Source organism: Leptodactylus fuscus, chromosome 1 (assembly GCF_031893055.1).
Source record: "Leptodactylus fuscus isolate aLepFus1 chromosome 1, aLepFus1.hap2, whole genome shotgun sequence".
Lineage (NCBI taxonomy): Eukaryota > Metazoa > Chordata > Amphibia > Anura > Leptodactylidae > Leptodactylus > Leptodactylus fuscus.
This window is the reverse complement of record NC_134265.1, coordinates 69,401,442-69,421,340: the sequence shown is the minus strand read 5'-3', so window position 1 is coordinate 69,421,340 and position 19,899 is coordinate 69,401,442. Positions and strand designations below refer to the sequence as shown.

The 19,899-nt window shown below is 43.1% G+C and overlaps 1 protein-coding gene across 6 annotated transcripts in view; it reads right to left on the bottom strand.

The window, feature by feature from the left end:
- Positions 1 to 7,627: 7,627 nt before the first annotated feature.
- Positions 7,628 to 19,899, bottom strand: part of PAM (peptidylglycine alpha-amidating monooxygenase) — a 174,472-nt gene continuing 162,200 nt past the window's right edge. For 4 of the 6 annotated variants that reach the window (XM_075271700.1, XM_075271690.1, XM_075271726.1 and 1 more), the window contains 10 exons: positions 18,488 to 18,604; positions 17,303 to 17,375; positions 16,157 to 16,361; positions 15,840 to 16,040; positions 14,587 to 14,702; positions 14,126 to 14,225; positions 12,816 to 12,869; positions 10,776 to 10,988; positions 10,548 to 10,604; positions 7,628 to 8,370 (listed from right to left, as the gene is read on the bottom strand). In XM_075271700.1, coding sequence (XP_075127801.1) covers positions 8,186 to 8,370; positions 10,548 to 10,604; positions 10,776 to 10,988; positions 12,816 to 12,869; positions 14,126 to 14,225; positions 14,587 to 14,702; positions 15,840 to 16,040; positions 16,157 to 16,361; positions 17,303 to 17,375; positions 18,488 to 18,604 — 1,321 coding nt within the window. In that variant the 3' untranslated portion in view covers positions 7,628 to 8,185. The remainder of the gene's footprint in view (positions 8,371 to 10,547; positions 10,605 to 10,775; positions 10,989 to 12,815; positions 12,870 to 14,125; positions 14,226 to 14,586; positions 14,703 to 15,839; positions 16,041 to 16,156; positions 16,362 to 17,302; positions 17,376 to 18,487; positions 18,605 to 19,899) is intronic. The other 2 variants (XM_075271716.1, XM_075271734.1) reach the window with 1 other exon arrangement.

The window sequence follows — 19,899 nt, the reverse complement described above, 5'->3', positions numbered from 1 at the left end:
AAAAACAGGGAGTCGTATATTGTTCGAAATACATTGAAGATAGTTGATGAGGGTGGATAAAGACATCAGTCCATCAAGTCCAACCTACAACCCTATAATCCCCTACAGTGTTGATCCAAGGGAAGGCAAAAAACCCCATGAGGCTCATGCTAATTGCCCCATTTCAGGGGAAAAAATTCTTTCCCAGCTCCAAATCTGGCAATAAGTATAAAAATCCTGGATCAACGTGTCCTTAAAATCTAGAGTCTATAACTTGTTTTATTTTTCTCTTCAAGAAAGGCATCCAGGCCCACTTTGAACTTGTTCAGTGAATCCGCCATCACCACTTCCTGGGGCAGAGACCTCCAGAGCCTCACTGTTCTTACTGTGAAGAATCCCCTTCTATGTTGCTGGTGAAACCTTCTCTCCTCCAGACGTAGAGGATGTCCTCTTGTCACTGTCACTGGCCTAGGAGTAAAAATATCCTTAGAAAGTTCTTTGTATTGTCCCTTCATGTAGTTGTACATTATTAGATCTCCTCGTAGACGTCTTTTCTCTAAACTGAATAACCCCAAGTTTGTTAATCTCTCGTTGTACTCCAGTCCACCCATTCCCCTAATCATTTTGGCTGCCCGTCTTTGCACATAATATAAATAAATATATCTAAAATATATCTTTTTATTTTTTTTACTACAGCTACAAATATCACAAAAATATAGATTTTTCTAGATGTGACAACACCCAAGTTAAGCTTGTTTTTTTTTTTTTTAAACAAATTCTGATGCACAGAGCTTAAAAGGTTAGCCATCACTGTTAAATAGACCCAGCACAAATGGTGGCAAGGATATGGATACTCGCTGAAATCCTCATTCCCCCTACGCCCAACAACAGCACAACTGGGGTATTCCTGCCCCTATGAGCTGTTAGGACAGGTGGAATTTTTAATTACCTAACAGCTTTGACCCCTATAAGAGGCTGGAAGACCAACTCCCCCTTGTGTTTTTTCTGTCCTGTGGGACAGGACAGGTGTCAGGGGGAGAGGTGTTCTGGCCTCTTACTGGGGTCAGGGCTTTCCCTCCCCCCCCCTGGACTCTTACCTCAGCTTGGCTTCCAACAATCCGAAACCTGGTAACTCTAAACAAACGGCCGTGCCAGGGTCTGGACAAGCTCAACCTCACTGCCTGGAGGTTAACAATGCCGTATGCGGAGAAGGAGGATTGTCCCAGGGAGTGCTAAGGACCTTAGCACATTCAAGAGCATAATCAACTAACCAGAGCTATCAGAGGATCGCCCGGATATTCCGGAATTAGTGCACAGGTAAACAGCGCAAACCTGACTGAAATTCTGTCTTGAATTTCCTACAAGACGGCCTAGAAAGGGGGCTAGCTCCCGCTACCCTGAAGGTCCAAGTTTCAGCTCTGTCTGCTCTCCTGGAGACCAGATTATCACAAGATCCTGTTATCAAAGAATTCCTAAGAGGGGCTGCTAGGCTCCACCCAAAAGTGCAGCCTCCTGTCCCTACCTGGGACCTAGCTGCGGTTCTACAGGGGCTCTGTACTCCTCCCTTTGAACCCTTATCTGAAGTGGATTAGAGGAACCTGTCATACAAAGTGACTTTCCTGTTGGCAATAACCTCTGCCAAGAGGGTTGGCGAGCTACAGGCCCTAGCGGCCTCCGAACCCTTTATAACTTTCTTTCCAGATAGAGTCCAGCTGAGGTTTGTCCCAGGATTCTTGCCAAAGGTACTCACTCTTCAGAATATCAACCAGGTAATCGTCTTACCAGCCTTTTTTCCCTCTCCCACCTCTGGGTGAGAAGAGAAGATGCACAAGTTAGACTTGGTGAGAGCATTACGGATCTACCTGGAGCGCACTGTGCCCTTCCGAAGGTCAGAGAATTTACTACTCAACGTGTTCGGCCACAATAGAGGTGCCAAAGCATCCAAACCAACGCTGTCAAGATGGTTGAGATACGCAAAGCCATTAAAAAGATATTGCTGCAGAGGGCGTGGCTTGACATGCACGCGAGTGGCAGCTTACCTTAAGAGCTCTGCTCCAGACTCCGGGATTCGGGCTGTTTTCGGCAGCGATATGGGCAAGTCCCGGTCACAGTGAACTAAGGGGGACCCTTCTGCCCCCCCTCCACCTGCTAGGAAGATCCCGGCCTTCTTCACCCCGCGGTCAGGGCATCAGGAGCCCATGCAGGACGCGGCCTACTACCCGCCGCCGGCGCCATCCTCCTCAACAACACATGGGCGCCTGCGTGCGCAGTCTGGTGCCTTCTCCTCCTCTATGCCGGACCTCAGCTGCCGGGACTCGACCGCTCCGGGGCCCTCCACGTTGCCTGCAGACGGACCTCAGGTACCTGTTGCTGGCCCTTCTGTTCTGGAACCGGCCCTCTCCCCCTCCAAATCCCCTGCTCTCCACCACCATAAAGCTCCACAGAGAGCAGCGGCATCAGCGGCGCCGCTGCTCTCAGTATCTGCTTCCCCTCCATTTGTCTCCAGGACCACCCCTGGGACTCTCCAGTCATCCCCTCCACAGCTCCATCACTCCATATGGCCTCAGGGATCCCTGGAAGGTGTGACTGCATGGGGTGCTAGACCTCTGCCTGCACATCCCCTGTCTCCAGCTGCTGGCCAGGATTTGGTACCCCCTGCTCCTGGGTCTGACTTTTCCTCTGTGGCGGGATTGTCTCCCCCAGCCACTTGTGAAAGGGCACCTGGATCTGCGACCCCCGCCGTGACCCTCCGTGTGGAGGCACCTGCATTTGTAACTCACCTTCCTCCACCTGAGGAGGCTGCTCTCACCCTGCAGAAGTTTCCAGAACTACAGGCCTTACTAGCCCTAAGTCGGAGGGATATGGACAGTCTTGCATCTGATCTAAAGCGCGCCTGGCGCCAGGACCTGCATGTGGTCCAAACGGACATTTCTGACTTACAACAGCGAGTGCAGACCCTTGAGGAATCTCGATCTGCCGCCTCCTCCTCTATCGACTTCATCCAGCAGCAAATGGCCGTTCACTCCGCGCAACTTTGTAATCTAGTCTCTCACATGGACGATATCGAAAATCGCAACTGCCGCAACAATATCCGTATTCGGGGTCTCCCGGAATCGGTTCAAACTACGGACCTGGTCCCGGTTTTGTCTGGCATTTTTAACTCGCTGCTGGGACGCCCTCCTGATTCCCACATTGAGATGGACCGTGCTAATCGGGCTCTTCGCCCCCGCAGTGAGGACCCTAGTAAACCGAGAGATGTAATTTGCCGGATTCATTTTTATGCAGTCAAGGAGGCTATAATGCACAAGACTAGAGATGTTGGCGAAGTGGACTTCGAGGGATCCTCCCTATCGATTTACCCGGACCTATCCAGATACACTCTTCGGCAACAAGCAGTTTTGAAGCCTCTCCTCTCCCTCCTCCGGGAACGCAGAATTCCTTATCGCTGGGGCTTTCCATTCTCCCTACAAGTTCGCCGAGGTGACCAACTGCGCTCTCTTGCCCATCCGGATGATCTTCCGAACTTTCTTCGATCCCTGGATCTACGAGCTTTGCAGCTTCCTGATTGGTCTTCCCTGCTTTCCGATCCTAAGCAATGGGATGCTGCGGACGACCCCGGCCCTCTGCGTTCTCAGAGGCCACAATGCCAGCGTAGACCCTCCTCTGCCCGGGCGTCCCAGAAGTGACTTGTTCCGCTGCTCTTTGGATGTCTGTGACTGTCTGTCACCGGACTTTGTGAGTTTGTTCCATGCCCTGTTTATTCGTGATAACTGTTTCTCTAGTTTTGCCCTTCATATTTTTGCCCACGACTATACGTTGCTTGCCCTAGCCGTCTAGCTGCTTTCTATCTTCTTTGTGTTATTTGTATGTTGAGATGCCCGTGTGTCGGAGTTGGAGCTGCTTTTTATCCTGATTGCTCCTTCCGTTATTTGTGTGTTTCTCTTCTGGTGCTCTGTGTTCAGCCGCGTGGCTTGTCTTCTTCGCCCCCACATAGCTGCGTCCCTGCAGTGCGGGGTCATCTGGAGACTCGTGCTCCTGTTACTTAGCTTTCCCCTGAGGGTACCCCATTAGCCCTCTTTTTGTGTTCTTGTTTGGTATTTTGTTTGAAGTTTTCTGTTCTCCAGTTCTTGTGTGTTATTTGTGTAGTGTGGTTTCTCTTCCCTCCCTTTTGTTCTTCCCATTTGTGTCTTATTTGCCCCCCGTTTCCCTCCAATGTCGGATATATCCGTCTCCTCTTTCAATGTCAAGGGGCTCAACGTCCCTGAAAAGCGTTCACAAGTACTATACGATGCTCATAAGCGTAGGGTGCACATTCTCTGCCTGCAAGAAACTCACTTCCTGGCTGCCTGTACACCCACGATTACAAATAGGTACTATCCGCAGTAGTTTCATAGTGGCAGTGCAGCGGGTAAGGTTAAAGGGGTGGCCATCTTTTTCCATAAAAATCTTCCGGTGTAAATCCTAGATTCTTTAGCGGATAGCGAGGCGAGGTACTTCTTCCTTATCTGTGCAATCTCAGGGGTTGTTTATACAATTGCTTACATATATGCTCCCAACGTAGTTCAGGTTCCCTTTTTGCTGTCTACCCTGTCTGCGCTCCAGTCCTTTGCTAGGGGTCACATGATTGTATGTGGTGATTTCAATCTCCCACTTCACCCTCTGCTTGAGTCTCATTCTCTCCGGATGTGTGGTCATCGGCCTTCCGTGCATATCCTGCTTTCTCCATGTTGTGTAGGACGCAGGAGACCGATTTAAAAATATTTTCCAGTTGGTATAGGGTCCCAGCTCTCCTACATGTTATTTACCCCTCCAACTCTGATAGAGGCTGGAGGCGCCTCTCCGACCGAGGCACGATGGCCCGCATCTGGTGGGGTTGCCCTCTCTTACGCCCTTTCTGGACTGGGGTCGGACAGGTTATTCTACAGGTGACAGGGATTGGTTTAGAAGATGATCCAGTGCCACTACTTCTTTCCCTGTTTTCCAGGACGTTTCGTAAGTCCACCTGTATGCTTCTTGGATTTTTGTTTGTGGCAGCTCGCCCAGTCATTCTCAGGCTATGGTAGTTCACGACCCCTCCCTCGCTCATTGGTTGGCTGAATGAGGTTCTTGCCTTGCGAACTATGGAGATCCTGGTGGCTGAGCTCCGCCAGGATGACGCCAGACATCGACAGACTTGGCTCCTTTGGAACCATTTTTATTACCCTGCCGATCCCCCTTCCCTCCTGTGTCCCCTGTGTAGCGTCTCCCTGTGCGATTTGTGAGTCTTGTGTACCTGTCTCATTGCACTTGATTGATACTGTTGCTTGACAATTTTCTGTTTTATGCTTTTGTATATTTTGACTCTGCTGCGTCAGAGTCTATGCTTACCCCCCTTAACCAACCACCCACCTCCCATGGCCCCCTCCGGACCTGGATTGTTACCACAGGTCTTTTTCCCCATCCCTCCTTTCCCCCCTGCTGTCCCTTTCCCCTTTGTTGTAAAAATTTCTTTGGAAAACCTTCAATAAACTTTATTGTTGTAAAAAGATATTGCTGTGTAAAGCAATGCATGCCAAAGTGCTAAATTTGGCCTGAGCATTGGGACATCAATGATGTTGGTCCTGAAATGGTTAAATCCGCTTAAAGATGGACAGAGAGAATGCTGAAAAACTTCCCAGTAAAATTAACCTTAATCTTCCATAATGGATGTCTATAATTCAGGAAACATAACCTATGTATGTCATACATGCTACACTGCAACAATTCTGATACATATGCCTGATGTGAGCAGGTTTATATAACTGGGTACTTATGGTCTTATCACAGCAGATATTATATTACACAAACAATACCGCAAGTTAGAAATGTGAAAAAGTCAAATCCATCAGAGAACAACATTGTCCCCTTACCTAGTAATGGTATGTCTGGTTACCATGTTATTAGGTGAAATGGAGCGAGTGGAATAAAAGGACATAAAATTGCCCAAGAGCCAGCAGTTTCCAGTCAATAAAGTGTTATCTATCGCTACAGTCTATTGTATTCTCAAATTAAGTATCACTCCAGGGATCATCCTAGAGAAACGCAAGCCAAGACTTTTGTCTATCACTATTAGACCTGCTTCACACACATTACTTTTCCTGCTTTTTACAATGCATGTAAAATATATTGATTTTAAGTATTTTATATGTTGTGTTTTACAGGTATATATTGTCTAGTTTATATATAGAGGAGCCTATGGAGAAAAATGGCAGAATATACTTGACATACCAAGTATGCTGAATTTTGCTGCCCAAAACCAAAGGAAAACATTTATCAAAATTATCCAGAAGAACGCCATTGTCCATAGCAACCATTCCCGATGTGAGGCCTTCAATGTAAGCAGGGGTGTGGAGTTGCTAGGTCAAAACACTGACTCCGACATCCCAACTCCTTCATAAATGGCTGAGAACCATGGTCAGACAGAAGCACCTCTAATTTGGATTTGGACAATAATGGTTTTTCCAGTAATTACAGCTTGGACACACCCTGCAAGCACTGGATTTAAGTGTGAATTTAAGGATTCATAGAAACCTCTAGAGGTCTAATTTTCTTGCTGTATAGTGGGTTGTTGGATCACTTTTTGGGATATCCCACGGATAGAGTTAGAAATGGAGGTGGGTCCACTGTCAACTGCAGACTAGACGGCTGACTTGGCGTCTCCTAGCTATCTATAAATGTGGTGTAATATCACTTGCAATGGACGTTACCCTGTTGTAGAGAAGAGACACAGACAGATTCTGTGCAGTCATAAAATAATCAGAGATATCACTAGTTAAAGGGGTATTCCCATGTACATGATCATATCTATATTTGTAGATAATTAAAAGTTAAACATTTTTGCAAATATAAGTAATTAAAAATTCTGCAGAGCTTTAAAGATTTTCTCGAACTTTCTTATTGGTATCTTCAAATGACTACATAAGAACCACTTTTCTAGGTGGATACAACCCTCAATCCCTATTGGCAATTGCTACAGCTCTACAAACTGACAATACAAATGTGTGTGTATTTTCCCTGGCAACAGCTCAGCTCCCTGTAAACATATTGTTATAGGTTAATGAATCAAATTAATTGACGACCATCTAATAGGGGAGGAGGAGGATTCCCCAAATGATATCTATTGGCTCTTGCCTTTAAAGTGGCTATGCTTATTTTACACATAGTTGATTCGGGTCTGGTTCATGTCTGCATTTGGTGTTCTATTCTTGGAGTCTGCTTGGGGACCGCCTGAATGGAAACCTATACACATTAAAAAGCGGTTAGCTAAGAAACTATTATAGCCTATGAGGTCCGTTTGGTTTCTTAGCTAACCACTTTTTAATGTGTATAGGTTTTCGTTTGGCGGGTCCTCAAGAGGACTTCCCAAATGGAATCCCAAACACAGATGTGAACATGGGTCAGAAATAAAGCAATAAAAGGGTTTTCCAGGAGCCACCTATGGGGATCCAATACCTGGGACCACCAGAGCTCAACTATTTGACTGCAGTGTTTAGATGCACAATGTACCAAGCCCTGTACCACTCCCCCCCCCAAAAAAAAAAAATAAAAAAAAAATTAAGTTTTCTTTGCAATGCACAAATGTAAAATGTATAAAAGACAGAAAAAGTAATGCACAAATTCCAAAGTAGTCTGAATTTAATGCTCTGCGAACACTTTATTACACAAAGTACATTCAGTTTCTGAAAATAGTGTTCTAAACAGTATAACCATCTAAAAATAAGACATCCCAATAACACCAAAACAAAAATTAAATAGATTTTTTTTCATATCTTTTACAGTTTTAATTATTTTTGGACGCTATATCATATTGTGAATTTAAAAAAATAGAAGAGATTTAGCAGCTTTGCATTTTATGTGGCACACATCTTTGTACTGCGATTAGTAGTGACCTTAAAGGCATGAAAACAATAAATTGGCAATTAAAGTGCTACTGGAGAAGCGGAGAAAGGCCATAAAACAATGGAGAACTCCCAACGAAACCAAAACAGAAGAATTACATCGTCTAAGAAGCTTCTTATAGTGATAACAAAAGGGGTTCTGAATGTTCACATAAGGACTACAACTGCACTCATAAGGGAAAATAAAGAAAACATGACACTTGTACAGCCCACAGAGACTAGTACAGTTACAATTAAATACACAATCTTAAACGTGCTAAAGGGCCAAAGGTTGAGTGGAAGTAGTTGTTTCAGGAAGAAGACACTGGCACTGGTGGGATAGTGGGTGCTGAATACTCTTCTTCTGAATCGGAGCCGTCGTCATCATCCTTTTCTTGGTCACTGCCTTCTGTGCTTAGTCTGTCAAAACCTTTCCGACTGTATCCTTTGTGACTCGCAAAGAAAGTTCCTAAATTCAGGCCACCACTTCCTTTGCCTAAAGAAAAGACGTAACAGCATAAGAATCTGCTCTCTGGTGTATCTTAACCAAAAAGTATACAATTCATGATTGTCATTTATAGTCACTGAACAACCATGAGGGAGCCTTCACACGGAGTTAGGCTCCGCTCATTCTGAACGTAAAACTCATTCAGAATGAGCGCGTAAAAAACAGATCCCGGCATACGCGCGCTCCCCATTGAAATCAATGGGAGGCTTTTTTACCTATTTCTTTCAATGTGATACGCGCGTATAAAGCAAATATTGGAAGGAAAACAGGTAGTTAAAATTAGCATTAGGGCCTGTGCACACGATGTAAAGCGGCGTTGATTCTGACACGTAAACTTGTGTCAGAATCAGCGCTGCAGAACAGAATCCCATTGAGTTCAATGGATTCCGTCTTACGCGCGCTATACATTGAAATCAATGGGAGGCTTTTTAACCCTTTGATTTTAATGTGTTACGCACGTTAAACAGAACCCATTGAAGTCAATGGGATTCTGTTTTGAAGCGCTGATTCTGACACGAGTTTACGTGTTAGAATCAACGCTGCGTTACATCGTGTGTACAGGCCTTTATTCTGTAGTGTCCTTTGGATGTGTTCATGCTCACCCAATGTGCCAAATAGTATGCCTAATTAACCCCTTCTAAAAATTAATTGTACATATATGACAAAAGCATCTGAGAGGTGATTAACTGCATTATTTCACCCAAATGGCGACATCATAGGTGTCATTCATTTTCTACGGCACCTGGGAGCTTTGCCAATGTTAAGTTGCTATCATGTGGCTATTACAGGTTTGTGGGAAAGATTTAGTATAACCTGTTACATATCTAGTGAAATCTCTGCTCTTTCTATGATTAAAAGTCAAGGAGGAAGTCCTATCAGTGGCTGACAGCCTCCCCTCTACAACTGTGCATACAAGGATAGCTGTCTTGACTTAATAAAAAAAAAAAAAAAAAAAAAAAAAAAAACCTGATACAAATCTGATTTCTGCATTTGTACTGATCAAATGGGTACAAAAGTGGACTACAAATATGGTGGAGGGTCTGAAGCATAAAACATATCAGGAGAGGCTTTAAAAATTTAATTTGTATAGTTAAGGAAAGAAAGGAAAGCGGAGACATGACTGAACCATTTACATATCTGAAAGACATAATACACTTCTCTTTTGATCCTTTTTATTAAAACACTAAACACAAGAACAAGAGGGCACAACCTGGAATTAGTTGGGGGGCATGAGAAGCAATGTCAGGAAATATTATATTATTTTACTGAAAGAGTAGTTAAGGCTTGGATGTGGTTGGGAAATCTACAGTAAGTGAATTTAAGCCGGCCTGAGATAAACACAAGTCTTTCTTAAGATAAAATGGAAATAATACAAAGGTAACCTATATGGACCAGGAAGTCTTTTTCCTCCATCTATCTTTCTAAGTAAGGGCCCGTTCCCACAATGTAATGCGCCGCTCATTTGTAAAAATGACACATTAGGGCCCGCTTCCACGATGTAACACGCCGCTCATTCTGACACTTAAACACATGTCAGAGTGAGCGCTTCAAAACAGAATCCCATTCACTTCAATGGTTCCATTTAACATGCGCTACACATTGAAATCAATGGGTTAAAAAGCCTCCCATTGATTTCATTGTGTAGCGCGCGTAAGACGGCACCCATTGAAGTCAATGGGATCTGTTTTGAAGCGCTCACTCTGACACGTGTTTACGTGTCAGAATGAGTGGCGCGTTACATCGTGGGAGCGGGCCCTAATGTGTCATCTTTATATCGAAGTAAAATATAGTCGAACTCAAAAAAATGTCTCAACTGTCCTTTTTCCCCATTTTCAGTCCATTCACGTGTTTTCCAGCTTCGCAGGACATTATAGACTACCAAACAGTGAGATAGATCTATCACTGTTGCAGAAAAAAAAAGTAAATGGAAAAATTTAAATGTTAATTTTTTTGAAGTTGAAAAGTAAAAAGGGTTAATTTATAGTGTATTCCAATATGCTTGGTTTTCATATGTCATTTAACCTGGTACTTGGTATATGACGGAACAATAATGGCGCTGCTCTCTGTTCGGTCTGCGCTCAGTAACGTTTAAGCTGCATAGATCATACAAGAATACTAAAACTACAATGTTTTTCCACGGCAATTGAAATGGATAAGATGCAAACCTCTTAGTTTTCCTAGGATTCCTCCAGATGATGGTTCTGATTTGTGTTCTCCTTCACCTAGAAAAAGTACCAAAACATTGGCTGCTCTTAAGCCATATTTATAGTGCCATGGATATGAAATGGGGATGTGTTTGATGAGTTATTACTCCAAATCACTATGACCTATGATATAAGGAGCATAAATAGCTACAACGGGATGCATTTAGGAGACCAATGAACGTAACGTACCTCCATATATTCTTCCTTTCCTCCAGCGTATGAAAATTGCAATGGCAACAAGGACCACTACTGGAATTATCAACAGAGTGATAATAAGGACAAAGGAGACCCCAACTCGGCTTTGTTGAGGAGTGGTCTGCTTTGCTTGTTCATGGTGCTGTTCTGTGACTGTAGTGTTTGATTTGGGTCGAGTCCTCACTCGAGTTTCCAAAGTTTCAGTTTCTACAAATACAGAAATATCACAATCTTAATATTAGAAGAGAAAAAAAGACAATGAAAAAAAAATAATCTGTGGTCTACACTCATATTAACAATATCAATACACTCCTCAACAGTGAGACTGCAACAACAAAAAGACCCGCCATAAGGTTTTTCAAATCAAGGTGGAAGCACGTGTCACTAAGATCTGATCATCAAACTATCAAGCACCTAGCTCCAATTTATAACATGGGGGAGGGGCATAAAACAAAGTTTTTTCAGCCACATGAAGCCTCAAAATTTGGATTAAGTGGTTTGGGATGATTGTGCGATGCTTCCTTTTTATGGACATCAATGCTGTGCAACATAATACATGCCAGTGGTTGGGAGAACAATGATGTACTAGAAGCAAGAGGTGCGCAGATCACCCATTTGCAAAAAGAAAAAAAAAAAAAAAAAAGGCGAATAGTGAGCCATTCTGTACTGTAAGTAAAATTCAACGTCACATCCCGAGCCTGTGGTGGCGAACAGTTTTGACAGAAACCATCAGAAGGCATTAGTGTTGAGCGAATAGTATTCGAAACTATTCGTCAAATACCTCGCTCCCATAGGAATGCGTGTAAGCGGCCAAACACCAAGGGGTTAAGCACAGTGAATATTTGCCAGCCGCTAGCATGCATTCCTTTGGGAGGGAGGTATTGGAATACTATTCACTCAACACTAGAAGGCATTTTTATGACATTGAGCTTTTAACCAGGCGTCCAGCTACAGGCGTTTGACTTTACAGCATTGCTTTAGAAAGCTATAATGGAGGACAGAAAGACAGCAATGATGGCTGAAATGGATGTCTTCCTTAATCCATTTTTTTTTTCTTGGCTGCAATGATATCGGGAGATTGTCCTGGAGACTTTGTAGGCAACCCAATGAAGAGGCCTTCAGAAGGTAACGTCACATCAGTCCTACTACCAGGATAATGTAGCGTAGCCAAACCCCTCCAGTTTTCATTTCAATTACACTAACTTCTTGGTGTACACAGTTTGTTCACAGAACCAGTGGTACGTCATTCCTCCAAAGTGTCCCAGGTGTCCCTTTTCAACAGGACAACACCAGGCCACACGTTGCATGTGCTACTATGAACAGGCTGCTTGGCCTAAATGTGTTATTATGGCCTGCAGCATCGCCGGACTTGTCTCCCATCAGCATATCTGAGATGCAGCAGCCGATCTTCATGATTTGTGTGCCAAAGTGCATTCAGTGTGCCATAACATTCCTCTGGCAACCATTAATAACCTTACTGATAGCTTGCCAAAGCATACATGTATTTCTGAACGAGCCGCTCATACTAGAAACTGAATAAATTGAGCTATTTTTAATATATTTTTATTTTATTATTTGCATATTATTAACGTGTCTATCGATCCTGTGATTTCTATAATTCCAAGACTTTTTCTTATTGGTGTTGCCATTTCAGTGTTAAGAAGTCGATATTCCAAACAAAATCCTACTGATTTCCAAAAGAGATTTGGAATTAACTTAAAGGGAAAAAGAATTCCATTTCATTCAGATGAGTTTTTCAGGCTTATGTTTCACTTATCATATGGCAGAAGTTAGCTGGCACCAATGGATCGTTCTAGTACCAAGTAACTCATGATTCTGTAAAGGCCCCAGTCTCGCCCTAGCGGTTTTCTAGAAAGATTTGATCTACAAATGATGACGCTGAAATAAAGTGATCACATTACTACAGCCCCTTGAGAACATGATACAGCTTTTTCTAGGGTTCTAATCCCACATCATTATTTACATTGTAAGGGATGAACATGGCGCAATGCACACCACGTGCCGAAAATATACCTATTATTTCTTCAACCTTAATGCCAGCCTTCTTCACTGATCGATGTTCATCAACTGAAATAGATAAATGGCAAAATAGTCAATAAGTGTTGGAAAATATTTGCCAATGAAATATGGTCATTTATCTAGAAGCTTATGTAATGAGATAGTTGGCACAACCAAGGGTCCCTGACATTGTGCAGAAGATATATTCATGCAAGAAGGTGACACCACAACATGTCTGCTAGACTAGTCACTCTATGCAAATGGAGGAGCTAAAATCAATTCATTTATCAGATTTATTTTTCTCATTAAAACCAAATATTAAAACACATTCTTATATTCCAATTTGATTTTAGTTTTGAGCTGCTGCTCTTCTCTGCTAAACATAGTTGAGAGGTATACTTTACACCAGCCACATGGACCATAAGTATGCAGCTTCTTAAATAGGACCTTTCACCATTTCCACCAACTCCAATGCTTTGCATCTTCAATATCTGCTGCTGGAATGATTTCTCTAGTCTCCACTGTTCTAGGGTAGCAATCTCTGTCAATTTCAGAATCATGCTCTCTACTGTCATGTGGGCGGTCCTGGGTTGGGCCAGAAAGACAGGGACTGCCTACTTGACAGCAGAGGGTATGACTGTACTGAAACTAATGGCAATGATTTCTCAAGAACAGTAGGGGCTATAGAAGCAATTCCAACTGAGCCAGAATTAGTGGAGCAGCACCTATTGAAGGATGCAAAGAGTTGGAGTTGGCGGAGGTAGTGAAGGGTCCTCTTTAAACAAACAAAATGGAGATGTGCAGAGAGCACCTCCTCAATAAATAGGCACAGCAGATATGAAGACCAGCATTGTATATGCCAGTCTTTATAAATTTTCCTAGTTGACTTTATTGAGTGTTCTAGGCAACCAAGCTGTGCAAAAAGACACCACTGGGGAGGGGAAGGAACATGTGTTGAGACTATATCACTTATCAACAGTGGTCAATCTTGTGTTATCTGTCTCCAGCTTTATAACAGAGATGTTGCCTTTCCATATAATCTTGGCTTGGATGATAATGAGATAACAGGTGAGAAGTGATTTCCACAGAACAGGAACCAGCAGCCTATTGAAAGTTTAGTGGTGAAAACGAAAACTACAAGGTTTCTGTAAGTTTAACATAAGGTCAATTTCTAAATAGGCCAACTAACTTTTTGATGGGTAACCTGAATTGTAAGGGTAAATGTTTTACTGTAATATACTGAAGGTGTCATACAATGTACTTTTTGTGTATTGACATTCTACCATTGGCTAATCTCAATAATAGTAGCATGGCTGACAACTTACTCTCTGTGGGAGAGAATTTCCACACAGTATCGGCATGAGCATCTCCAACAAAAACAGCCCCATCTTCTGAAGCCACAATGTCATGAGGCATGTCAAAACTCTGGAACACAAAAACACATGAATCTTATGGAGACTTAAGATAAATTTAGGCTGTATTCACACAGAGTAACGCCAGCCGTTTTTTGTGTGCTTTTTGCACATAGCGCCGCGTTAACGCCGCGTAGCGCCGCGTTAACGCCAGGCAACGCCACCGCTAAATAGCGCGGCGTTAACGTGGCGCTATGTGCAAAAAGCACACAAAAAACGGCTGGCGTTACTCTGTGTGAATACAGCCTTAGAGTCAAACACCCTAGTACATGTTCTCCCAATATCTGTAACCAAAGAAAAATATCAAGTGTGCCGTGTCAGGCTATTCTCATTCCAAAATCGAGTAAATGTGAAGGAATAGTAGAGTAGGTTACCTTTCTAACTGGGACAAATGTACTTAAGATCTCTCCAGTGGAAAAGTTCATCACAAAGCCTTGAACAGGCACCGAATCCCAATAGGACTTGCCATTAACTGCAAATAATACTCCACCTAAAACAAAAATGGAATACAGATTTCAGATTATAAAATGGAAAAAAAAAAAATAAAAGTTCAGAAATAGAGTATTGCAGAAAACATAAGATAACATAGTATGGAGGAGATTTTCCCACTGCAAACTAGATATGTCATATATGTGTATTTAGCAAGGTCTACTTTATTGGAGAGCGCCAGTTCCTGATCTCTTTAGAAGTCAATGACCAGACTCTTCCTTGGGTTTGTGGCAATAGTCAGACTTTTATGACATATATGGTCTATTTATTATAAACACAAAGTGATGGTATATTGCTAGGATATGGCAGCATAGGCCCCCATTATTCACTGTGCTGGAAAGCCTACAAGTCAAGGGCCCCATGTGGCGAATCCCATCCACACGTTCCAGAAAAATGCCAGCTGCAGAAATGTTGTGAAGTCCACAAAGGAAAACTCTGTGAAACCATGATGCATTTCCGCTGCGCTTTATGGCTGACCCACTACATGAGGCCTTCGCCTCAAAGGGCCACAATGCTAAACCCAAAGGATCATGGGGTGCCAGCAGCTGGGTCCTAGCAGGTCAGAAAGGGACAGTATATCCAGTGCCGCACCTCCCATGAGGCGACCTGAAGTGACCGCTTCAGGCGGCGCTATGCCGAGGCCCCTGGGGAGGGCGGCATTTTTGCTGACCTACTCCAGTCCAGGACAAGCTGTCCTGGACTGGCTTAGCGTCACCATCTCGGCAGCCCGGCATGGGAAGCAAGTGGTGGATTGGAGTGGCCTTGTGGACGCAGTGCTGCTCCAGCGGCCGCCCCTCACACTTAGCAGAGAGCAGGTCCTCTCCCTGCCTGCTCTCTGCCTGCTAACGATGCTCGCTCACCCCGCCCCCTCCGCTCGGCATCCTCCTCCGGAGGGGGCTGCTTTCTGACGTCCGCCTCAGGCGGCACAAACCCTAGGTTCACCCCTGAGTATATCTTATCCGTCACCATCAATGAAGGTTGTGACCGCAAACTATTTGGACAACAATCACCTAATGTATATGGCTACTTTTATTAGCCTTTTTTTCAGATTTTTATTCTGATGTCCAAAAATATATCTCATTTCTGTATAAATTTTCAATCACCTGTTAAAATACAAAAAAATATCCCAATAAATTACCTGGAAGATAAGAGATGGCAAAAACCTCTGATCCAAACTCTCTGTGTTTAATTTCTTTGACAAAGTGTCCAGTTTCTGCTTGAAAACACTGAATTCGCCCGTTCTCTCTGTCAGCTACACACAGTTGTCCTTGATCAGGTACCATAGCCAGACTATGTGGAATACGGAATTCACCAGGTTTAGCGACCCTGAAGGATGGTTCTAAAAAAAGATATTGCATCAACTCCTACGAAAGGGGTAAAGCCAATGCCAAACACTCCACATCTAGACAAGCAAGCCAAGCTAAGAAAAAAATCTACTACACTACTACAACTTACCTTCTCCCCACTCCATGATAAACATCCCATGGGGCGAATACTGTACTATTCTACTGTTGCAATAGCCATCAGATACAAAGAAGTTGCCGGTTATGGGATCCACTGCAACATCAGTTGGCTGACAGAAATGCTTTTTGTCACTGCCTGGTTGGAAAGCTTCCCCCAGGGTTAATAGAGTAGAGCCATGAGGTCCAAGCTTGAACACCTTCAATGAAAAGAAATGGGGTTTTAGTACCAAAGCCGAAGCTACAAGGCCAAGTTTTTATTGCTCCAATGTATAAATTTTTTTTAAAAACACTTTGTAAAAAGGCTTGCTTTAATATCTGCTTCTGTTTTCTTTTTCCTTATCAGTATGTCTATGGAATATGGGAGGAATCCTACACAAACACAGGGAGAACATACAAACTCCTTGCAGATATTGTCCTTGGCAAGGATTTGAACCTAGGACTCCAGTGCTCTAAGACTGCAGTGCTAACCCCTGAGCCACCATGCTGCCAAATCTGCTTCATTTTTGTGTGTACAGCTTCTACGAAAATCTGTGTGCCTGCATGGTTACAAACAGAGCTATTTAGTCTGACCCTGAAGTCTTACTTCTTTTGTGCATTCCTTTCTTCTTGCCAGGGTGAACTTAGCATTTCTAGATACCCCAAACAAATGTATGTCTGAGGGGTCCTAATACTGCGCCCTTAGTTTCCCTGCCAGTATAATGCCCATAAGAGGCCATAAAAACAGGATACTGCCTCTTTTATGTCCCCCCACACACAGTATAATGTCCCTTAGTTCCCTCGCTGGTTTGTTAAATCAGCTGTAAGGCTATGGCTCATTTCTTGTAATGTATGTCTTTCAGCAACCCCCAAGAGGAAGCCTTAGGACCTTGGTTGGCAATACAGAATTGTATGTTCACATCCAGTGTTTCGATAGGTGAGGAAGCACACTTAATCCAGCCCTGGAAAATCCAGAAGCAGGCGAGTCAATGTGCCATGAAATTTGGTACTGCTACCTTACACCATGACTTCTTTCCTATTCATGTCTATGGCAGTTCTCATTGGTGAGCCAACAAAAATATAATGTTGACTACCTGACTGGTCTTTTTGGCTCTGAAATTTGCAAGAGCCAGAAGCTAAATTTTCCATACTTATATTGTACCTGGTGAAGAGCAACATCAGTGACCCAAAAGTTGCCATCTCCATCGACCGTTAACCCATGGGGCAAATAAAATCTGCAATAGAACAAGTAAATATGTGATATTAGTAAAGCTGAAGAACATAAAGAATTTAATAAAATGTATTTATTATTCAAAAATAGAACTAGGATTTTAATGTATTAAAAAAATAGGAAATTTAACTTAGGGTCCATTCACACGGAGTAACGTGCCGCGTGACCTGGCACGTATACGGCATGTGAGATTTTGAGCGCCGTAAAAGCTCCCATTGATTTCAATGGGAGCCTGGATCGTATACGCCGCGTTATTTTGCGGCCGTGATTTTGCGGCAAAATAACGCGGCGTATACGATCCAGGCTCCCATTGAAATCAATGGGAGCTTTTACGGTGCTCAAAATCTCACACGCCGTATACGTGCCAGGTCATGCGGCACGTTACTCCGTGTGAATGGACCCTTACACAACAAAAGATTGTCAGTGCTTATGAGGCCTGGTCATTTCAACAAACGCTGAATAAATCAATAGTTATATATGTTATCAGAGAAGAATGCTTCTATCTCCTATCATTAAGTGGTTTTCCTGCCCCGCTCCTTCTGCTAAGATGACTTCCATCCTGAAATCTCTGTTATATCTGTCTTGAGATGGAATACAAGTGACAGGACAGGAGTGAACACAATCAGAAAGACAGCACATGGGCTTAGTCTAATGTGGAACTGATTTACATTGCTCTTGTCTTAAATATTCCATTTTCATAGAAATTTTGATGCATTAATTATGTTAATTATGGGGCAAAGTGGAAATAGCAGATGGTAAGAGCAGATCTCCATAAATCCTCTGTGCCCATCTATAAGCTCCCATGCCCTCCCAATAGATACAACATTTGCAGATTCTTATCACATCACATTTTCCACAACTCTATCAGAACATATTATACTCTGTTCATAAATGATGGCAGCGTGTACGGGCCCATAGAAATGAAAGGGTCCATAGTTTGATGCAAACTCTGCAATTGCGGATAAAAAGTACAGTTGTGTGTATGAGGCCTAATAACACCCGGCCATCTAGGATCTGTTCTCTATCACACTGTAGATCTGGAATAGTCAGTGGTTGCATAAAGTGTAAAACTGTGAACAATATATGCAAATCCCAATCCATACACAACCAACTTACAGGTTCCTGCCAGTGGCGCGCAGAACAGAAGAGTTGTTTGGATGAACCACAAGTAGGGTGCTTTCTTCAATGGGTCCAATGCCTCTTTGCTGATAAACAAACTTCCTGTCAAAGGAGCTGCAACCAAATAATAAAGATGATGAGGAATGGTACAGAATAGAAAATAATCCAGATAAAAATAGAATGCTGTGAGTTCAATTATTTATAGCAACTAAGTAAGACTAGGTTGATGCTGCCATCATTGAAGTCCATTGTTCTCATCCGTCATAAGACTCTAAGCAAAAGACTAATGCAGACACAGCCCCTTCCATCTGCATCTGTCTCCATTCACTCTAATGTAAAAAACAAGACAGAAGCTTTAGGGCCCTCAGTCCCATTGTGTGAAATGACCTTCTTTGTTATGTATCTGTCTGTATTTGAACCCTACAAATTGTACAGCGCTGCGGAATACAGTCCTATGAAAAAGTTTGGGCACCCCTATTAATCTTAATCATTTTTAGTTCTAAATATTTTGGTATTTGCAACAGCCATTTCAGTTTGATATATCTAATAACTGATGGACACAGTAATATTTCAGGATTGAAATGAGGTTTATTGTACTAACAGAAAATGCGCAATATGCATTAAACCAAAATTTGACCGGTGCAAAAGTATGACAAAAAGTGACATTAATATTTAGTACATCCTCCTTTTGCAAAGATAACAGCCTCTAGTCGCTTCCTGTAGCTTTTAATCAGTTCCTGGATCCTGGATAAAGGTATTTTGGACAAACAATTCAAGTTCAGTTAAGTTAGATGGTCGCCGAGCATGGACAGCCCGCTTCAAATCATCCCACAGATGTTCAATGATATTCAGGTCTGGGGACTGGGATGGCCATTCCAGAACATTGTAATTGTTCCTCTGCATGAATGCCTGAGGATTTGGAGCGGTGTTTTGGATCATTGTCTTGCTGAAATATCCATCCCCGGCGTAACTTCAACTTCGTCACTGATTCTTGAACATTATTCTCAAGAATCTGCTGATACTGAGTGGAACCCATGCGACCCTCAACTTTAACAAGATTCCCGATGCCGGCATTGGCCACACAGCCCCAAAGCATGATGGAACCTCCACCAAATTTTACAGTGGGTAGCATGTGTTTTTCTTGGAATGCTGTTTCTTTTTGGACGCCATGCATAACGCCTTTTTTTTATAACCAAACAACTCAATTTTTGTTTCCAAAATGAAGCTGCCTTGTCCAAATGTGCTTTTTCATACCTCAGGCAACTCTATTTGTGGCGTACGTGCAGAAACGGCTTCTTTCTCATCACTCTCCCATACAGCTTCTATTTGTGCAAAGTGCGCTGTATAGTTGACCGATGCACAGTGACACCATCTGCAGCAAGATGATGCTGCAGCTCTTTGGAGGTGGT